The 19,575-nt window shown below is 55.3% G+C and overlaps 1 protein-coding gene across 1 annotated transcript; it reads left to right on the forward strand.

Moving 5' to 3' along the window:
* Positions 1-825: 825 nt before the first annotated feature.
* On the forward strand, positions 826-16,045 carry WNT4 (Wnt family member 4; the record flags this gene model as incomplete). Its single annotated transcript, XM_082009502.1, has 5 exons — positions 826-902; positions 12,211-12,446; positions 14,605-14,736; positions 15,078-15,220; positions 15,445-16,045. 5 exons carry the CDS (start codon positions 826-828, stop codon positions 15,910-15,912), a joined length of 1,056 nt encoding a protein of 351 aa, XP_081865628.1. The 3' UTR covers positions 15,913-16,045.
* Positions 16,046-19,575: the final 3,530 nt, after the last annotated feature.

The following is a 19,575-nucleotide window of genomic DNA, read 5'->3' on the forward strand; positions in this document are numbered from 1 at the left end:
CTCCACATGCACAGCCCGGAGCCCATCACCAGGGCACTGCGGCTGGCTGCTCTCCACCAGGGCAGCGCTGGTAGAACCCCCCAGACCCCTCTCCTTGTTTGTGAATTTTCAAATGCCAGAATTCGGCATTGCGGCGCACCCTCGGAACAGGGCTTTGGGCACTCCCTCCGGGTGGAACGGGCGGTGTCGACGGGGAGGGCAGCCTCGGCGATGCCGGGGCAGCTCCCAGCGGTACGGAAGCCCGAGGCAGCGCCATGCCCCATCCCGAGGGCTCCGCTTTTTCGCAGCCGCGCGGAAATTACCCTAAAAGCATCAAATGCGAGAGAAAAACCCCTCCTCCCCCCTTCGAGTCGCCCCCATCTCTCCCGGCACCTCGAGGGAGAAGCCACACGCACACACACACTCCCCCCCGCGCCCACCGAACCCATCCAGGGAGGCGCGGAGGTCGCTACGGGGCGGGGGGGGGGGGGGGGGGGCGGGCACTGCAGCGGGGTACGGGGCGCGGGAGAGCCCCCCGGTGCCCTCCCCGCCGCCGTCCCGCCTCCGGGGGTGTCCCCGGCGGCGGGTCCCGCCCAGGCAGCGGCGGAGCTGGGGCGGCCCCCGGGGCTGCCCCCGCCCCCGGCCCGCCCCCGGCCCGCCGCTCCATCCCGGGATGGGCCGACCGAGCTGACAGTCGGGCTCGGCGGCTGCCGCGGGCGCATCCACCGGGCAGCGCCCGCCGCCGCTCCTGCCCGGCGCCCACCTGCGGCGGCGGCTGCCCCGGGCGGGCGGGGGGGGGGCTGCCGCCGCCGGCTGCGCTCGGTCTCTCCCCGCCTGCCCTCCAGGATGAGCCCGGAGTATTTCCTGCGCTCCTTGCTGCTCATCATCCTCGCCACCTTCTCGGCCAACGCCAGCAACTGGCTGTGAGTAGCCGCGGGGCGAGGGGGGTCCGCCGCCGCCACTTGTTGATACCACCCGGGGCGGCGGAGCAGGTGCCGCCGGGGTCAGGCAGCATCGGGGCGCAGACCCCCGCGACGCCGTCGCTCGGGACCCAGCGGGGCATCGGCCCCCCGTCCCCATCGCGCCGGGTCCCCGCTGACCCCCCAAACCGGTGGCAGCGGGGGCCGCAGCCCGCGTCCCCCAGCAGACGGGCTGCAGGGGATGCCGACCCTCCCCAGCCGCTCGGGTCCGAGGTGTTATCAAGCCCCTGTCCCCTTTCTGTCCTTAAGTTATGAGTCCAGACCACGCCGGGGGAGGACGGAGGTCGGGGCGTGGGGTCAGAACAGGGCCCGGGGCTTGGTGAGGTGCCGCGCAAGGGCCAGCAGTCCAGGGAAGGATTTGGCAGGGCTGGGGCATCCAAGCATGCCGGCCCCCAGGATCTGTGGCAGGCAGGGCTGCCCGCGCCTCGGACCCCTGTTCCCAGTGGGAGGACGTGTGGCGGGGGGCTGTTGCATGCTGCAGAGGAGCCCGGTGACATTGGGAACCCGCTGAACAAACACTGAAATAATGTGTAAGGTAAACAGGGGCGGAAATCATTCTGGAAAATTCCTGTGTGTTTGCCGAGGCAGTGGGACTGTCTTCTGGGGAGACCCCCCCCTGGGGCAGAGGGGATGGAGCATGATAGCACCTTCCCACCTAACTTTGAATGAAGGCACCAGTTCCTCCTAATTAATCTTGTCTGGTGGGAGATGGCGCTTCCCCTGCTCCCAGCGTTGCCAGCTGCCGTCAGCTAATTAGTTCCCGGTGCACGCAGCCAGCGGACCCACTCTCAGGCTGGGAACGTGGGCCACCTCCATCTCACCTCCCCGGGCCTCCATCAGCAAAGGGCTGGTACGCCGAGGCCGGGGGGGGAGTCCCTGGGGCTGTCAGCACGAAAGGTCCCGAGTGGCTTGCACCTCTCCCAACACCTGTGCCCAGGTGGGCATGGCCCCACAAGCACATCCCCTGCACGAGGAGTCCCCTCCAGTCTCTCCTGCCTTTAGATTCAGCTTACTGGAGGCTGTGGGATGTGGGTGGGTTTTAGTGGATGCTCCCTACGCCCAGGGAAAGCGCCAGGTCAGCGGCGTTCTCCAAGTGTCCTGCCCATGGGAAAGGGCGCTCGCCCGTCGGTAGCTGCCGGGGACGCGTTAGCACTTAGTCCTCCTCCCCTCCTCCTCTGCCAGATGGAGCGACTTGCGCGCCACGCGTCTGCAGCAAGTGGTGGGTGGATCATAGCAGCTATCAAGGTGGTCTTTTAAGCTGTCACGCTTCTGGTGAAGGTATATTGGGAACTGTGGGAGTGTTTTCCCTGCAGGGAGAAGGTCCTGCTGAAGAAGCCCTGCGGGATGATGGCAGGTCCCCAGAGAGGAGCAGCCTCAGCTGCGCCGGGACGGGTGCGGGGAGGTGCCTGCAAAGGGGGATTTCATGAGTGAGGTCGACAAGCCGCCCGGCGCGGACGCGCAGAGGTGGGACCCCCTGGTCCCCAGCGCCATACGCAACTGGGATCGTATTTGGGAAGCCGAGGCAGAGGGGTGGTTCACCGCAATAGACGGGGAGGGCTGTGTGCAGCCGTCCGTGCTGGTGAAGCGAGGGGTTGGCGCGGGGGGCTCGGCCGCGGGAGAGCGGCGGGCTCATTCCTGCCAACAGGGGAGGAAAAGCAGATACATTTCAGTGCGTTTGAAAGGAAGGGGGTCGACTTTTTTTGATGTACAAATGTATCGTGATAAAAGGATCGTCCCCCGCTCGGTACTTTTTATTCTTTGCCTTTAGGATTAAGACAATTCCCATTGTTTATCTTCTCACATCAGAAACAAAGGCTGCCAGAGGCAATAAACAGAGTTAGAAGGATCCCAGGAGTTATCAGATATTCGAGGAATGAGTGTGCCTCGTATGTCTTCGAAGCCTCACGCGTGTGGGCTCCAGCAAGCTCTGCTCTATCACAGAGCTGCCCGGGCACTGCCAGCCCGCGCCCAGCACATCGGGGCCAGATCCAGCCCCGCCGGGCGCATATTTCTGCATATAGGTGTGTGCGCTGGGTGGCAGCGCACGGTGAAGTTTGCTTTTCCAGAAACCTGCTGGATTAGTGATTAAGCTCCGTTGTGACTCTCCCCCCCCGCCAGCTTCTTTCGACCTGTCCAGACTCGCATTCCCCCAGCGCTTCGGAGAGACGCCGCTTGCAACACTTGAGCTGAAGGTTTTCTGTAAGCCTGGCTTTGTGGGGAAGGGCTCATTTTGTCCATGCAAATGGTGTCCTCTGAGCCACCCCATCCCGTAGAAAAGGGAGATCCTGTAGGTACCTCTCAGAGGGATTGCTCTGGTACAGCGACCGTTGAGCTTGAAGGGACTTTGCCAAATCCTTTCATTAAACAGACCAAGCTACTTTCTCTCTGATTAGGATGCAAACCTCAGGTGTGTTTTCTCAGTGTCCGAATTTTGGGAGACGTTGCTTGGCTCGCTGCCTATCCAGAAAACCTCTGTTCTCCAAATCTGAAGAGATGCTCTGTTCCTCCTTGTCCTGAAAACCTCAGGCTTGCTTTTCCTCCTGCCTTTGGAGGCTCAGAGAGCTTTAAAGCTTTTAATTCTTTGGGCACAGAATTGTGAAATTAAATAAAGGGCTATAGTTACTGCCTTTTACATCTAGCTGGTTGTGCACAGGAAGGTCCCTCCAGCTTCTGCTTTATCTCTGGAGGAGTCCAGGGATATGCTTTTTACAGGGGAAACAGCAGAGTTACTTTCCGAAGCAACTTGCATTTCACAGCCTCAATCCAGCTTTTGAACCTGCATGTGCAGTAACATGGTTGAATTTGGAAGCACCTTCTCTCAGTGGTCCAGAACCATCCTGATACTGGGGATGTTTTGTAGAGGGTTTCAGCCAAACGAGCGCCTCTCTAAAGCCGGCATGGGAGCGCCAGGCTCCTGCTTCAGTGAGAGGTAAGGGGCAAGCAGTCATTTAGTTATTTATTTATTCATTTATTTCTTTATTTCAGAGGAAGTACACCTGAAGAGGTGAACTAGAAAATGTGCAAAGTGGGGTGTGAGTGTAAGCATCCACTAACTGCACGTGGCGCTGGGGCTGCTGTGAACTGTAGCTGTTTGGGTGGTTTGAATGATGACAGTCAAATCCTGTGCCTGGAAAACATCGGAGACAACAGGACAGGGGTCCTTTATGGGCGAGACCCCTGGTTATCAAGCTATCTGGGAATCATTACAGCCTCCTTCCATTTTCTTGCAGCTAAAACTGGCTTTGGAGGAGGCTTTCCATATGGATGCTGAATAGTCTGAGATGCGGTTATGCTGCTGCAGAGCAGGGTGTGCCACCAGCAGCTCCGTCTACCCCCTATTTTACAGGGGTTTAAAACTTCCGTCTGGGCTTGAGACTTGACTTAAAGGGCCAGGAGCACAGATAGGCTTTTAAACCCTTTTAAAAATTTGAATTTGAGAACTCTGGGAAAGATAGACGACCTTGCAAGTGTCCGAACCAGCCTGGCTAAGCAGCTGCCCTCTAATAGTAACCACTTTCAAGGGCTGGAGCGGGGAGGATAAAGGAGTTTGGCTTTCTCTGGCCCCCTTTCATCTGAACATCACATGGCAATTTGCAAACGTGGGGCCCAATTCTCCATGCTCATCCCTTACACCTTTGCAGTGGGGATGTTGCAAGAGCAGCCTGAATGCTCATTTTGTGCCAGTTTGGGTTATTGTGCAATGTAGAAGAATTGGGAAGAAGCACGCCTGGGTCCTACAATTGCATGTCTCTGTTTTTAAACCAGACTTGATTTTTTTTTTTTTTTTTTTTTTTTTTAAGGTGAGTCTCCCCAGCTTTGGTAGCAGGGAGAGCTCACTTGGCTTTGAGCCTGGCTTGGTTGAATTTTGTACGGGATTCTTTGCATTGTCGTTGCGACCCTCCCATTTTCCACCTGGCGAGGAACCGGTCCAGCATTTTCCCGGCAGATGCCGTGCCGCCGCGGCGCTGATTCGGCAGGTGCAGCTAGCTCCAGGGCAGAGCTGCTCCTGCCAAGCCCCGCTCCTCTCCCTGCGCTCTTGTTTTTTCGATGCAAGGACAGCGTCAGGAAGGTTCCCTGGTCACCTCTGCTCCGGCAGCCGGGATGGTGGGTTGCGCTGATTGGGTTTGATGGAGAAGTTCCTTACTTTGAGGGCTGCCATGGGCTGGAGGAGCAGCTCTCTGCCTCTGGGGTGCCCAGGGCTCCTTTGCATTGCTCTGGGGATCCTGCCCGGTCTGCGAGGTTGGTGCATGCAACCAGTGACACCCATTCCCTGAGGGCATGGGGAGGGAGAGTGAAACTGGCAGCCTCCACTGGAAATATTTTTTTTTTATTATTTATTTATTTACAAGTCTTGCCACTTTTGACAAAAACAGCTAATTTTAGCTCAGCGATGACTTGAAGGGTTGCACCCTGCAGAGGCAAGACACCTCTGGACTTCCAGCCAGTTTGGCTTGTCTCTGAGCACTGGTCCTGTCTGGCAGGAAGACTTCAGGGCTGCGTTTACCAGGGTGTAGGAGGGATCCATGCTCTCTAGCTCCTCAGTGGTGATGGGCATTTCTGTCTTTTCCAAAGGAAGCCTCAAGTAAAACTACACCCCAATCTTTAGCGGCAGAGCCTTACTCTAGGGAGGATGGACATGAGTGAGATAAAACCACTCTGCACCCCAGACTGTGCAGAATTGGATCAGCTCCAAATATGAGCAACAGCAAAAAGCAAATTTCTTTTTTGCAATGGTTTGCTATGACTCCATGAGTCAGAACTGGACTTTTGCATTGAAGCGAAATTATGTTACTCTGCTGAGATCTACTGTCCTCTCAGTTAATTCATCCTTGCAGATGGAGAGAAATGCATTGCAGCCATTTATTTGGACTTTCTTAAAACGATGAAATTGCTGAGCAATCCTGGAGGTTAACAGTTGCCAGGAGGTTCTTCCTGGGAGGAATTGTATTAAACTTGTATTTCCTTACAAGTTGCAACGATGCTGGCTCTTACAATGCTTGGTGATTTTTTTCTTAAAGCTTGAAAGCCTTGTGAATCCACAAAAAACTCAGTCATCCAATGCTGCTCGAACGGCAGACTCTGCTCTGGATACAAAGTGCAGGTAACCTTTGTTTGGCTCCAGCCCCAGGGTGTCTGCCCCCCATGCCTGTGGGTGACCCCTGAGAGCATCCTCCAGGCTCTCCAGGAGCTGCTGCGGTTGCGGTTTGCAGCTGGGAAGGTGGCGTGCAGGATCCGGCTGGCTCAGCAGAACTGGAGCCAGTATTGTGCTTTCAAGAAATTACTTGGGGAAAAAATTAATTGAGTATCTTGGCCGATGGAGAGCAGCCTGGGGTCTGTTGCAAGTTGGGCGAGATCAAACTAATCCTGCAGAAGGCTTCTCTCGCCACGCATTTGAAATTCTGATTGAAACTAAAAACTCATCAGATTGTCTCCAACCAGGTCTAGCCTGAAGCTGCACAAGGGGAATTCCCACAGAGCTCATCCCGGTGGCCTGCACTTGCCTCCTCTTGCAACAAGGCATTGCTGTTTTACTTGAGCCCAGGAGTAGCTTCTGTTGACTTAAAGGATGATGCAGTAAAGGATATCTACTGCGCATTCAAAGCAGATTTCCAAAGTGGATGCTGCTCTCGGGCTCTTCCCAGTTTCTGCCCTGGTCTTCGCCATCACAAAGTGGAGATGTTGCCCCTGGAAGCTCAGAAAGCCAAGAAGCAGCACTGGCCATCTTGCTGTCCCCAGAGACTTGTGATGGGGGAGGCAGGCACCACGACCGGTTGGTGCATGGGTAGATGGGTGTTTCTTAGGTGCAGGGTGTTAGGGTCCAAGGAGTCGGGGGACAGGATTTGAGCCGTAGGTTCAACTTTGAGCTCAGGCAGCGGAGCTGCACACTTGGGCCTGTAGGCAGGTAATGGTGAGCATGGCAACGCCTCCTCCTGGGAGACTGTTTTGGCAGCTGTTAATTGGAGATGGAGATCAGGGTGTGAAAAGCACAGTTTCAGCCAAGAGATGAAACGTGCAGTAACTGTGACAGGAAGGACTGAGCCAGAGAGCTGCTTTTCTTCCAGGGGAAAAAATCAGACAGGCTCCTAGATGATGACTTTGTAAATCATGGCTTGCACTTAGAAGGGATGGAAAGGCAGGATATCTAGAAGGGGGAAGCCTTAGTCTCTGGGAGGGACATGTCCTGCTGCAGAGCCATCAGCTGGATAAGGGGAACCTTTCAGGTTGCAGGTCTCCATCAGATCCTGACAGGAACATGCCCGAGTTGGCAGACCTGCTGAACCATGCCAAGGATGTGGGTGGTACCTACAGACTTGGCCATGTTGGCACAGGGGAAGTGGTACTAAGTCCAGTGCGGGACTTCACAAGAAAGCATGTGGGCTCTCTGGCCCACCTAGAGCATCCTTTGACCTGCCAACCCTGGGACAACTCCCTATGTTTTCTCTCTGCTTGGAAAGGGAAAGCAACAAGGAAAAGGTGATACCCTCCTCCATAGCTGCAGGATGGCTCCTTGCGGTGCCTGGTCAGTACCCCTCTCTCTTTGCATCTGTCTATCTCCATGCACTTTTGGTTTATGCATCCTAAACAAGCCTTTTCTTCTTCCTCAGAGGAAACCACTCTGCACAAGGCAGTCTCAATCCTAAATACATCCCTGAGTCACTGGCTGATCAGCCAGCCAGCCACAAGAAGCAGGGAGATGTGCTGCTGATCCAGGCTGACTTTGTTGCTCCTTCTGGAAGGAGGATGCTTGCAGAGGCTGCCTCTGAGAGGAGCAGAGCTGGAGCGTCTCCGCAAATTCAAGACCTGAACAAGCCTTTTGTGGCCTTGGTCACGCAGGTATCCCAGGCAGGTTGGATGTTTGCTGAACAGGGTGCAGCTCAGGCTCATCAGTCTTCTCAGCATCTCCGAGTGATATATCAGTGATACCACTGGCCTGGGTTCAACTGTTACCATCTTCAGGAAAATATTCCCAAAATGAGACAATACAAAGAGTTCTCATGCTTGGAACTCATTTGTTTAAATAAAAGAAACACCAGAGATTTCTGCTTTCTCCTAGACAACTGCTACATCTTCCCTGACCCACCTCTATTGAGAATTTGTCAATGACTCAAATTTCCACACCTTCCCACGGCAGGGAATCCCCTACCCTCTCCTTCTGGCTCTATCTGCCAACTGCTGTGGCTCTTACAATGTCTTCTTGTCATTTCACCAATTATTCTTCCTCTTGAAATGATTGTTGTCATTTTTATTTAAGTAGGTCTGTCCACCCCACTCCCGCCTTATCAAAGCTCCCTGGATTTGAGGTTTCCTCATTTGCCATCTTGCAGGGTGGATCAACTGCAGCTGCTTAAATTACGGGGTTTCAGTCTTGATCTATATACCATGGATGGAAAAAAAAAGGAAGGGCTTTCCATCAGTTTTGTATTAAATCAATGACTTTTAATAAAAAGGGAACTTGTTCTGTGAATGACTCGTCTGAATTTAAAGGCAGAAGAAAAGAAACATAAATGCCATGATGAAGCAAGACAAAACTTGAACAAATAGCTTAGGCAGCAGCTCACCCCTTGAAACATTCTTTGCCCAATCTTGCAAAAGGAGGAAAATATGCCATTATTTGGGTTTTTTCCACAAGAAGGGCTGTTTTGAGGCTGCATGTGAGACTTAAGTCATAATCTAGAGCTCAGTGCAGCTCTGCACAGCAACCAAGATGTGGTATCAGGATGGAGATCGGTAGCGAGACCTTGCAGAGGGCAGGAACTGCTGGGTTTCCTCCCATTGTGCCTGTCTTGCCGTGTGTGCTGGTAGACAAGAGGCTTTGCCTGCGGTTTCTACCACCTCAGTCCAGGAAAACGAAGTTTGGAGCAAGGTCCTCATTAAGGACCAGGCACAGTGCTAGAGCTGGGTTTCCATGGTGACCATGGGATGCTGCAGATACGTTTGGTGGTGCCTTGCTTGGGCTCCACAGCCCTGAGAACCAGTCTGTGAGTTGCAGGGTGGAAGCATCTTCGAGCACTGGTGAAGGCAGAGCACGTTTCCCAGCTCTCATCTCGCCCTTCAGCTGCCCCAGAGAGGTCAAAGGGGGTGAGATGCTCCTGCCTGTTACCCCTGAATGTGGTGTGGAGAAGCCATGTGAAAGCCTCAAAGCTGAGGTCCTTCAGCAAAGGTCCTTCCTTACATCGTTGACTCAACCTCTGGATCCCTCCTGGACAAGGGAGCAGGATGCGAGCCTTCTCCCCTCAAAAAAATGCCTTTTTTGGGAAGCAGTATGGTACTCCTGGGATGCAGGAGACTGGTAGCAAGCTGGGAGTCTGATGGGGCCATGGCATTTTAGGTACAGTTGCCTCCAATCCCAAGGAGAGGCAGACACGCATGGGCTGAGGAGGGATGATGGCATACAGAGGACCTGTCATGGGGGAGAGAGGCCAGAGCACCGTTCTGGATAGCTTCATCTTATTTGCCTGCCTTGCAAAAGAAATTACCAGACCTGTTCTTGGAGAGCTGTACCTGTCTTTGAAGCATCCTTGGCCTTTATTTTATCATCCCAAACAGCATTAAATGCTTGTTGGGGAGGCATGTTATCAGGCACATCTACTTGGAAAGGCTTGAAAGGCTCTTGTCATGCTTTTCTTCATGTGTGCTTTGAATTTATAGCTCCCCATTGCCCGGAGAATCCCACTGAGTTGGGAAATATATTAGAAAAGGAGATGATGCCCCCATCCTGAGCAGAGCTGATGTTAACGTGGCTGTTACACCTGCGGCATGGCTCTCCTGCCAAGGTGCCTGCAGTCAGACTGGGCACTGATTCATCAGCAGGACCAGCCATGCCGCTTTGCTTGAGCTGGTTCCCTGGTATGATAAATGCTGCTTAAGTAGCAGGAGCGGGGGAAAGTCTAATCAGCACAAGGGGTTAGTACTGGAGGCAGAATCCAGTTTTCTTGGCTTCCAGGCTCAAAGCTGCTCAACCGACCCATGGTGTCTTGGGATCAATCTCACCACTCTGCTGTGTGTCAGCTTCCCCATGCCCAAACTGAAATAACGGCTGGACCTGGAAGGGGACAGAGCTGTCACAGTCACTCCGGGCTTGCTCGGCATCCAACATCCTCAAAGCTCCCAAGGGTGGTTTGCTGCCTTCACCCTGGGTCAGCCAAGTGCAGCGAGATGCAGGAACAGCAATTGTTGCACCCTGTGTCCAGGACTGCAGCCCAGGAACAGGGACACTCATTGCATGGTGCGGGGGCCAGCAGAAAGGTGACATCCCTGGGTTTGGTCACGGTGGGGTTTCCAAGCCAGCCGTGTGCACTGGGGAACCGCGTGGCCAGTCCTCTGCAAACAGGGCTGTGCCCTTGGAGGAGCAGAAAGCCTTGGACAAAGATGCTTAGCTGGTATAAAGGCTAGAAAAGAACTTGGCTCTGAAAGCAGGGCAGTCTGCCACTTCCCACTGTCCGAGAGGCATTGCATCAAGTGATCTCCATGCACAAGGAAAGCCGAATGCTTCTGACGACTCGCCACACAGACTCCCCACGGACACTGCAAGCCAAGCCAGCTTTCTAACCATCTCCCACAGCACCCCAGTTGTAAGCGTGAAACCAAGATGGTGAATAATTCTGCTGATGCACAGAAGAGAAAATCCTGTTCTCTCCTCCTGGGGCAAACTGGCAGGGCTAATGGGAGGAAGAGGCTGTGACAACTTGATTTTGTGGCTGAAGTCAGCAGATCTGGCTCCTGGGACACATGGGAACAGGCAGGGAACAGGAGCCACTTTTGCACAGTCACTTCTCGGAGGCGAGCAGGGCTTCAAAGGAAAAATCCTTAGCAGGATGTCGCAACTTGGGAGGAGGAGGAAAAAAACAAGCAAACAAAAAAACCCACAAGCTCTGCAGGGCTGGGAAATGCAGAGTCAAGGACTGAGGTTTCCAAAAAGCCTTCGCTTGGTACTCCCATCTCTCAGTGCAGATGAGGTAGCCATGTGAGCTGACGCTGGCAATTCCCGAGGACGTTAAAGCTCGGTGTGGTCAGCAGGAGCAAGTGTGAGTTTTCCCTGTCCCATGCAGGGGACCTCCCTTCTCCACAGCAGGACGAGGCTCCACTGGTGGCAGTGTCACTTAAAGCAGGTGCCAGCAGCCACGGGAAGGAGGGATTCTCAGCTACGCACGTGCTGGCACAGGCACAGATAGCTGTAGAGGATCTTGTATTATCCAACAGCCTGACTGAGCTGTTGGATAATCTGACTGCGTGTATCTTAAAACCCCTCTGGGATCCAGAGGCTGGGGCAGGAGGACGGACCTGGGAACTGGGCGAGCGTGCACACATGCAGGGCATGGTGGGCTGGGTTACTGGGATGTGCAACATGGACCATCGTGCCCAGCTGCTCAGTGAGGGGATGCCAAGAGCTTGCAAGGTGCTTGCCCCAGAAGGGTAAGCTCCCTCATCCCATCCCCCTAATGCTGATACCCAAGAGCAGCTCTGTAACTCCTTCTGCTGAGGATGGGGCCATGGAAAGCAGAGCACATGGTCATCTCCATGCAGGGCTGGTCTTTTCCAGGTCAGCAAAGACTGCATGGCCATTTTCACAGGCTGGGCTGGTGGAAGAAGTGCCCAGCATGTGCAATTTTGCCCACAGCAGGCTCCTGATTCTGTCCTCCTCACTTCAAGCCCTGTTTGAATCTCGAGTGACAGGAAACCTGGCAGCTCCCAGAGGCCATCCTTGCCTGCTGGGGGCTGGAGGAGCTAAAAGCAGGCTCCAGGAGGGAAGTGGTTTGGAGGGCGATGTTGTTGGTGATGAGCACAGAGCCACGCTGCGGCAGCAGTGTGGCAGCTGGAGCTGGCAGCCGAGCGCCTGTCCTGCTTGTTTTGGCTGACTTCAGAGACCTCTGGCTTTTCCTAGTAGCACTTGGATGTGCCAGTACTCAGGAGACCTGACCGGGCACATTCAGACAACGCCGAAAATATCTTCCTTGCAGGCAATAGAGGCAAAGGGGAGCCAGCAGCTGGGCTCCCCCAGAGACAGGGGACCAGGCTGCAGAGGGGTGGTTGTTTTGCTTGGGCTTGCTCTCTGCCAGCCAAAAAATGCATCCTGCGGAGCCACCGCAGTGGCACATTTAAGGTGACCCCAGATGGGCACCAGGTCTCAGCTATGGAGGAGGGGAGAGGTTAGGTCTCCTTGCTTTCTGCAGTGCAGGGTGTCCCAGCTGAACATGGGTTCATGCTCCCCCAACCCTTGCTTCCTAACCAGTAGTGCTGGCTCTCACGGCAGGTACCTGGCAAAGCTGTCTTCAGTGGGGAGCATCTCCGAGGAGGAGACCTGCGAGAAGCTGAAGGGCTTGATCCAACGCCAGGTGCAGATGTGCAAGAGGAACCTGGAGGTGATGGACTCGGTGCGGCGCGGAGCCCAGCTGGCCATCGAGGAGTGCCAGTACCAGTTCCGCAACCGCCGCTGGAACTGCTCCACACTGGACACCCTGCCCGTCTTCGGCAAGGTGGTAACGCAAGGTGAGCCGGGAGGACGCGTACCTGGGGTGCTGCTGCATGGGGGAATGGCTATGACAGTGGGCCGGTGGGCTGCGGGTGGGTTTTACTTGCTTGCCCCTAGGCCAGCAGCTGGGGAGAGTAGGGAATGACCCAGTGCTGGATCTTGGGCCTGACAAGTCTTCCCTCGGCATTTCAGCAGGGCTCTTTTGACTGTATTAGGGGCAGCATTTCCAGACCCTTGCAGTTCCTTGCAGCTGCTGGGTGCTTCCCCTCCCAAACCTTTTTCACACCCAGCGGGTGCCCATCACACGGAGGCACCAGCCCAGGGCACCCGGAGAGCCTGGACCTTTTACAAGGACATACCAAGTTTGAGCAGAGCCCTAAAGTCACCCTGCGGTCTAATCTCTGCCCTGCCAAGCCCAGGAGCTTCGCTCCACAAAGCCGCGGCTGCAGCGGGATGCTGGATTTATTCGGTCTCTTCTCCGGGCAGCCCCGAAGCGGTGACCGCTGCCAGACTGGCACACCGCTCGCTCTGCGGGCGAGCCCTTGGGAGGACAGCCCTCTGCCGCCCGACGTGAGTAAAACACGCGGCGGCTGGACCCTCCGTGGAGAGCATCATCGCCCGCCGCCACCCAGCTGCCAGCCTTCAGGGGGCATTTATGGCCAGGGCAGCCCCCAGCCCCTCTGATCCCAGCTGCACGCAGGCATCCCAGAGGCACAGGGCTGTGATCAAACCAAGCACGGACCCAGAGCATCGCGGTGAGGCGACGGACGGGAAGGCCCCTCTGCAACCCCTGGAGAGCACCGAAGCGGCCCTTGCCTCCCCTTGGGTGCCACTGCGATCTCTGATGCACCCTCTCGCTTCCCATCTCAGGATCCATAGACCAAAGCCTCCCCCCGGCTCCTTGTTTGACTTTCCTCCCCTCAACGCAGGGGTGAAGATCTCTTCTTGTGAAGGTTCAGGGACTGGAAATACCAGAAATACCAGAAACTAAAAGTCGTCTCTTTTTAGGCAGCCACAGCACAAACCGACCAACACGATCCTACTATTAACCTCGATTAACTTGGAGGCGGTTCAGTCCCCGCGCTGGCTGGGTCCTCCCCAGCCACTGCCGCCTGGGCCAGATTACAGCTGGGCCACCAAAGTCTGGGCTGCGACCACCAAAGTAGCTGCCCTCTGTCCGACCGGCAAGCTGGCGCGATGTCTGCTTGCAGACCATCCCCCCTCTCTACCCCTAGCATGGGACTACCCCAAATGCCAACCCGCCTCGCTCAGAGACAGAGGGGCTGTGTCCTCAGCCGGCCTCGGAGGATGGTGGGGATTTGCGTGTTGCAAGAGCTGATCCCTGGTCATGCTGCCCTGTGCGTTTATGCCCAGGGATGTCCCCTGACTTCCCAAACAAGCTCTTCCTAACCATGTGGCACCACACAGGTAGACACAAGAGCTGGGAAGGGGCTGCACCCTGGGGACCAGCGTAGTTTTGCAAGGCACTTTGGGAGCGGTGTGGGGTTTTGCAGGGTAGTTTGGGAGGTGCTGGGAGGTACAGGACCCTGTGTGAGAGGGTCTGCAGCTGCAGGGGATGTTCCTGGATGTGGAAAGCAGACAACTATTTTGGATGCAGGAGGGATTTCATGGCAGAGGTGCCGTGTAAGCACCAGGCAAGACAGTCTCTTCATATAAGCTCTGGAGAGCTCTCCCCACATTGGCAATAGAGCCTTTGCAGCTCCCTCATTACCAGGTTAAAATTTGCCCATCACATTCATGTTTTTAACCTTGGGGGGCAGTTCCCAGCTCCTTTGCTCTTACAAGATAGAGCTCTCGCTGCTGCAGATGATCTCCCAGCACCAAGGTGTCTCTGCTGAGACTGGTCCAGGCTTGGCACTAAGCAAACAGCATCCCTGGGAGTGGGGAGGATGAGTGTCCTGCATGGGGAACCCCATCTTGGGAGGGAGATGAAACGAAGGGCTTAACAGCTCTGCATAGCACGTTTTGCCAAGAGCCAGTTTTCAGACCAGCTTTTCAAGGGGTTTTGTGTGCAACACCAGCATTAGGAAGGATGAGGAGCAGAGACACACAACAGCCCACCAAGGGCCTTTGCCCATCTGGCCGCACCCCCTCCTGAAAGCCCTCTCGCGTGTCTTGCTGCCACGTTTCCCACCACCGTTTGTGCCGTTGCAGGGACGCGGGAGGCAGCATTCGTCTATGCCATCTCTTCGGCAGGGGTGGCCTTCGCAGTGACGCGCGCCTGCAGCAGCGGCGAGCTGGACAAGTGTGGATGCGACCGCACGGTGCAGGGGGGCAGCCCGCAGGGTGAGCGTGCAAAGGGAGCGGGGCAGCCGAGCGGGGATGCAAAACGGGCCGAGCATGGAAATGCCTCCTCTCTGGAGCCACCCAGAAAGGAGCAAAAAGTTTTTAAAAAACACAGACTCCTGTTAGTCCACATGAGTCCCTCAAAAAGGCATCTGGGAGCATCGCCCATGGGGCAGAGAAAGCATCTTGTCCACGTCCCCCCCCAGGGCCGCACTCCCCAACTTCCCCAATCCCCTGGGCAGCAAGACAGAAGGGGGGCAGGTATTTTAGGAAGAGCAAGGCTGGAGAGGACAAGCAACACAGGGTGGCTGTATCTGTCTCATCTCTGCTCTCTGCCTTAGGTTTCCAGTGGTCGGGCTGCTCCGATAACATCGCCTACGGCGTGGCCTTCTCGCAGTCCTTCGTCGACGTCCGTGAGAGGAGCAAAGGGGCTTCTTCCAACAGAGCATTAATGAACCTCCACAACAACGAGGCAGGGAGGAAGGTAATAGTGAGGGGGAAGCCTGGGCAGCCGGTACAGTTCTGCAGCATCCCATCTGGGCTCTGCAGCCATTGCTTGAGCCATTTTGGCTTCACTTAATCCCATCAGCTCACATGCATCAGCATCGCTTTCTGCAAAACCCTTCCAGATGCCGTACATTGCACTCCTCCTGCTGTGTCCATCCCAAGCTGACTGTCCCGTCTTGTTTCTCGTGTCTGTTCCTCCAGGCGATCCTGAACAACATGCGGGTGGAGTGCAAGTGTCACGGCGTGTCAGGCTCATGCGAGTTCAAGACGTGCTGGAAAGCCATGCCCCCCTTCCGCAAAGTGGGCAACGTCCTGAAGGAGAAATTCGACGGTGCCACAGAGGTCGAGCAGAGCGAGATTGGATCCACCAAAGTGCTGGTGCCAAAAAACTCCCAGTTCAAGCCACACACAGATGAGGACCTCGTCTACCTGGACTCCAGTCCCGACTTCTGTGACCATGACCTCAAGAATGGGGTGCTGGGCACCAGCGGCCGGCAGTGCAACAAGACCTCCAAGGCTATTGACGGTTGCGAGCTGATGTGCTGTGGCCGGGGCTTTCACACGGACGAAGTGGAGGTTGTGGAAAGGTGCAGCTGCAAATTCCACTGGTGCTGCTCCGTCAAGTGCAAACCCTGCCATCGGGTGGTGGAAATCCATACCTGCCGGTGATGCACGGACGGGAATGCCCATCCATCCCCCTCTCTAACTGACCCTGCTTCTCCCTTGCCCCACGGCCAGGACTGAGGAAGTAACCCAGACGCTGCAGGGAGAGCACAGCTCTTTACAGAGACAGAGCCCCAGAGGAAAACAGATTTTAAAGAAAAAAAATATTTAAAGTTTAAAAAAATTGATCATTGTTGGTTTTTTTATTTTGTTTTGTTTGCTTGCTTTATTTATTGCTGAAGCCAGAGCACCTTGGTGTCCTGTGCCAGCAGGGACATGTCTGCTCTCGATGGCTGGCTGGGGACCTGCATGATGCCTGTTCTCATCGGATGAGCCCCTGCTGACTCCGGAGCATTGCAAATGGGAGGTGTTTAAGCCGAGGCTAGCATTAGGCACTCGGTATCTTCTATCACAGTTATTTTTATTTGTCTAAGGCATGCACTGAGCATCCCAGAGCACTGCTTGCCTTGGCTGAGCCTCAGGAGGGGATGAAGTGCAGCCAGCGTGTGCAGCCAGCGTGTACAGCCAGGTGCGTGGCAGAAGATGGGTGACAGGGTGGCAATGTCTCCAGGGGTTAAGCTCAATGCGGGGAGAAGCCCAGCCAGGGTGGTCAGTATATGAGGGGGACATAGGATACTCCTGCAGCCCCCTGTTGCAGGATGCTCGATGGCCTCCTGGGCGTTGGATGGATTTTGGAGCAGCTCCAGTGACTGCTCTGATTTACAGAAGCTCCTCAGCAGCTGCCCAGGGCTATCAGAGGACGCAATGTTCCTGCCATGCTCCCCTTCCCCTTACAAGCCCCTTTTTCCCCTCACTCTTCCAGCATCTTGCTGAGCTGGAGTCTGTGAAAAGCGTCCAGAGAGGCCGTGGTACCTGCAGTCCAATGACTCTTAACAGAGCTGGGAGCTGACGGGAGGAAATCCCAGGGGATTTCTTTTCCTCTGTCCCATAATTGCCCACCTTGCTCACCAGCATCCCACAACCAGATTTCCTCCTCTTCCTCCACATGCCTGTTCTCCACACTCAGTGAGGGCTCTAGGGACAGTCCCTGTCCCTTTGGCTACTGAGAAATGCAAAAGTATAAAGTGGAGCAACTGTTGGGAGTGCGGGAAAGAGGCTGCTGGGGGGAAAGGCAATGCTCGTGCTCTGCTGAGCCCAAGGGACGCTGCCATGTGTGCCCAAGCACCAGGATTTAGTGCAGCAGGGCCCCAGCTGCCCCATCTCGCTCTCCGCAGGCTGGCCTGGAGCAATGCCATGAGGATAACGCACTGTCCTACCCGCTCCAGCTTCCCTTCTGCCTGGGATCAGGTTAGTGCAGAGTCCTTGCTGCCGGGCTGCAGGACGAAATATTTGGAGAACTAATAAGCAGAGGGGCACTGCGAGGGGAGGTGGAAAGCGAACTGGTTCCTCTCTCCCTCACCCACTTGTCTGCAACTCAAGAGGCAAAAGGGGAGCGGAGAAAAACCTCAAAATGACATCTTGAGCCAACAGGAACATCTGCCTGTGGTGCAGCGAGGAGTCAGCATGGGGTGGCATTGCTGAGCCCTCCTGTGCAAGCTGGGAGCTCCCTGCATGGTCCAGAAAAGCCCAGAGCTGTGACCATCACCCTCTGGGCTGGAGGAGGGGGTCCTTGCAAACCTGCAGTCTTGTTTTTCTTCCTTGCTTCATCTTGAGAGGGGAAAGGTTGGGGGAACGCACAGACATACGTTAAATCCCGTCTGTGCTGTGGCAGTGATGGGCTGGGGGAGAGTCTGTGGTCGCTGGAAGGTCTCCAGACACCATCCGGCTGGAAGGCTGCTGACAACTGACTTGACGCAGCACAGGGCGAGGGAAGTTTACATCGAGGCATCCCCTCAGTACCCCCCCAGCTGCCTCCCTCCTGCCTGCCCAGCCCGAGCTCCAAAAAACCTTCAGCAAAGGGTGCCAGGTGGTGGGGGGACTGACAGCCTGGGGAGACCCTGAGGTGGAGCCACCCTGAGCTGATCCACTTCAATGCAAACCAGAGATCTCCTCACCAGAGCAGCACAGAGCAGGGACTGCCTCTCTCAGTGGCTCAGTTGGTCAAGGGTGCAGCATTAAATCCTCAGGGGAGGAACTAAGCTTCACTCCCCTCCAGCTCCATCTCTTTAGCCCCCCAAGGCTGCAAGTTCTCAAGTACCTTGGAGACTGCTCCTCCTCTTCCCAGCTCATGCAGAGGAGGCCACAGACCTCAGGCCACTGGCCAAGTTTTCTGCTCACTGTCCATCTAGGATGAGGGCCAAAGCTGAACAAGACAATCCAGATCAGTGTGGAGATAATCTCTGCGCAAGGGATTTTTTCAAGCTGCGATGAAAGCTGAGCCCTGTAAATGTCACCCAGAGATACCCCGGCTCCACGGCACTCTGGCTCTTCTCACAACTGTAAATTTCAGCACCAGAGGTGGGGGGGGGGAATGCTTTTTTTTTCATATTTACTTTGTCTATTAAATAATGAGTTTGTGCTGAATGAACCACGGGCTTTTCTTCTCCTAGCAATCAGGCTCCACTGGGCTGTGTAAAACCAGCATGTGCTGCAAACACCTAACAGTTGTTCGTCTCCTCCCGAGAGTCCTTAGCTAGGAGGAGAGGTGCCCGGGTGCTGCCTCTTGACAATGTAAAGGGGACACTAAGGCTGTCCTTGTCGCTCCTCCTGTCTCTCCTCAGGAGATGCTGGTGTTTGGACTACAGGCTGCATCCTTGCTTTCCCACCAGTGGAAGGAGAGTTTGCTCCCTATCTTCTGCCTTAACCACTTGACACACTGCTGGCTTAAGAGGCCACTTATCTTAGATTTCAGTAAGTCTGTGACTTCCTCCTGTCGAGAAGGCACTGATATTCATCTGCTTAAAACAGTGCTCTCCTCCCCTGCATGCAGCCAAGGGGCCGCAGCTCCTACGTGTGCTGCTGGAAACATCCTGCCAGTGGTCTTGAGGTGAGTTTGAGGTGGGAGGGGGCAGGAACTGCCCACAGATGCTGCATCAGGGACCTGCCTCCTGTTGCCTCCATCCCTGTGCTGTGAGGTGCTGGATTTGTGGGGATGCAGTGCCAGATGCCTGGCACACTCCAAGGTGCCCCCAGACAGTGCATTTCACTTGTCCCTTGTCCTTCCACAGGCTGGGGGCACTCACCTGCATCCTTTCCATGCCATTCCCTATGGTCCAGAGCTGCTCGTTTCAGCACTGGCTGCTACTGGGTCCGGCTGCACTAATGCACTGCCTTGTCTCCTTTCTTCAGTTGTAGCTCTCGGTTTCTGTGCTCACCAAGCTCACCTTTCCACCCAGTTCATGCTAAAACCAATGGCTTCTCTCACTTTGGCCTCCATGGGTGGCAGGGGCTGAGGGCTATTTTTTTAAGTTTAACTGCTGCTGCAGAAATAGGATGGTAGGATGAGAGAAAATGAGCCCCAAGCCTCTCAAAAACCGTTCCTTCAAACAGCTCCTCTCTTCCCCCGGTGGAACCCACCCCACAACCTCCCAGCTCCATCCCTTCCCCTGCCCACTCCAGCTTCAGCCCCAGGTGAGGGACTGTTTTATACTGGACTGAAGTGAGACCCATCATTTCCAGTTCTCATGAAGCGGCAGCTATGAGGGCTTACCCTCTCCTGCCCTCTACCCATGCAGAGGGACACCATCCCATCCCCAAAGCATCTTTTCT

This window comes from Phaethon aethereus (genome assembly GCF_964289735.1).
Source record: "Phaethon aethereus genome assembly, chromosome: 21".
NCBI classification, from domain to species: Eukaryota; Metazoa; Chordata; class Aves; order Phaethontiformes; family Phaethontidae; genus Phaethon; species Phaethon aethereus.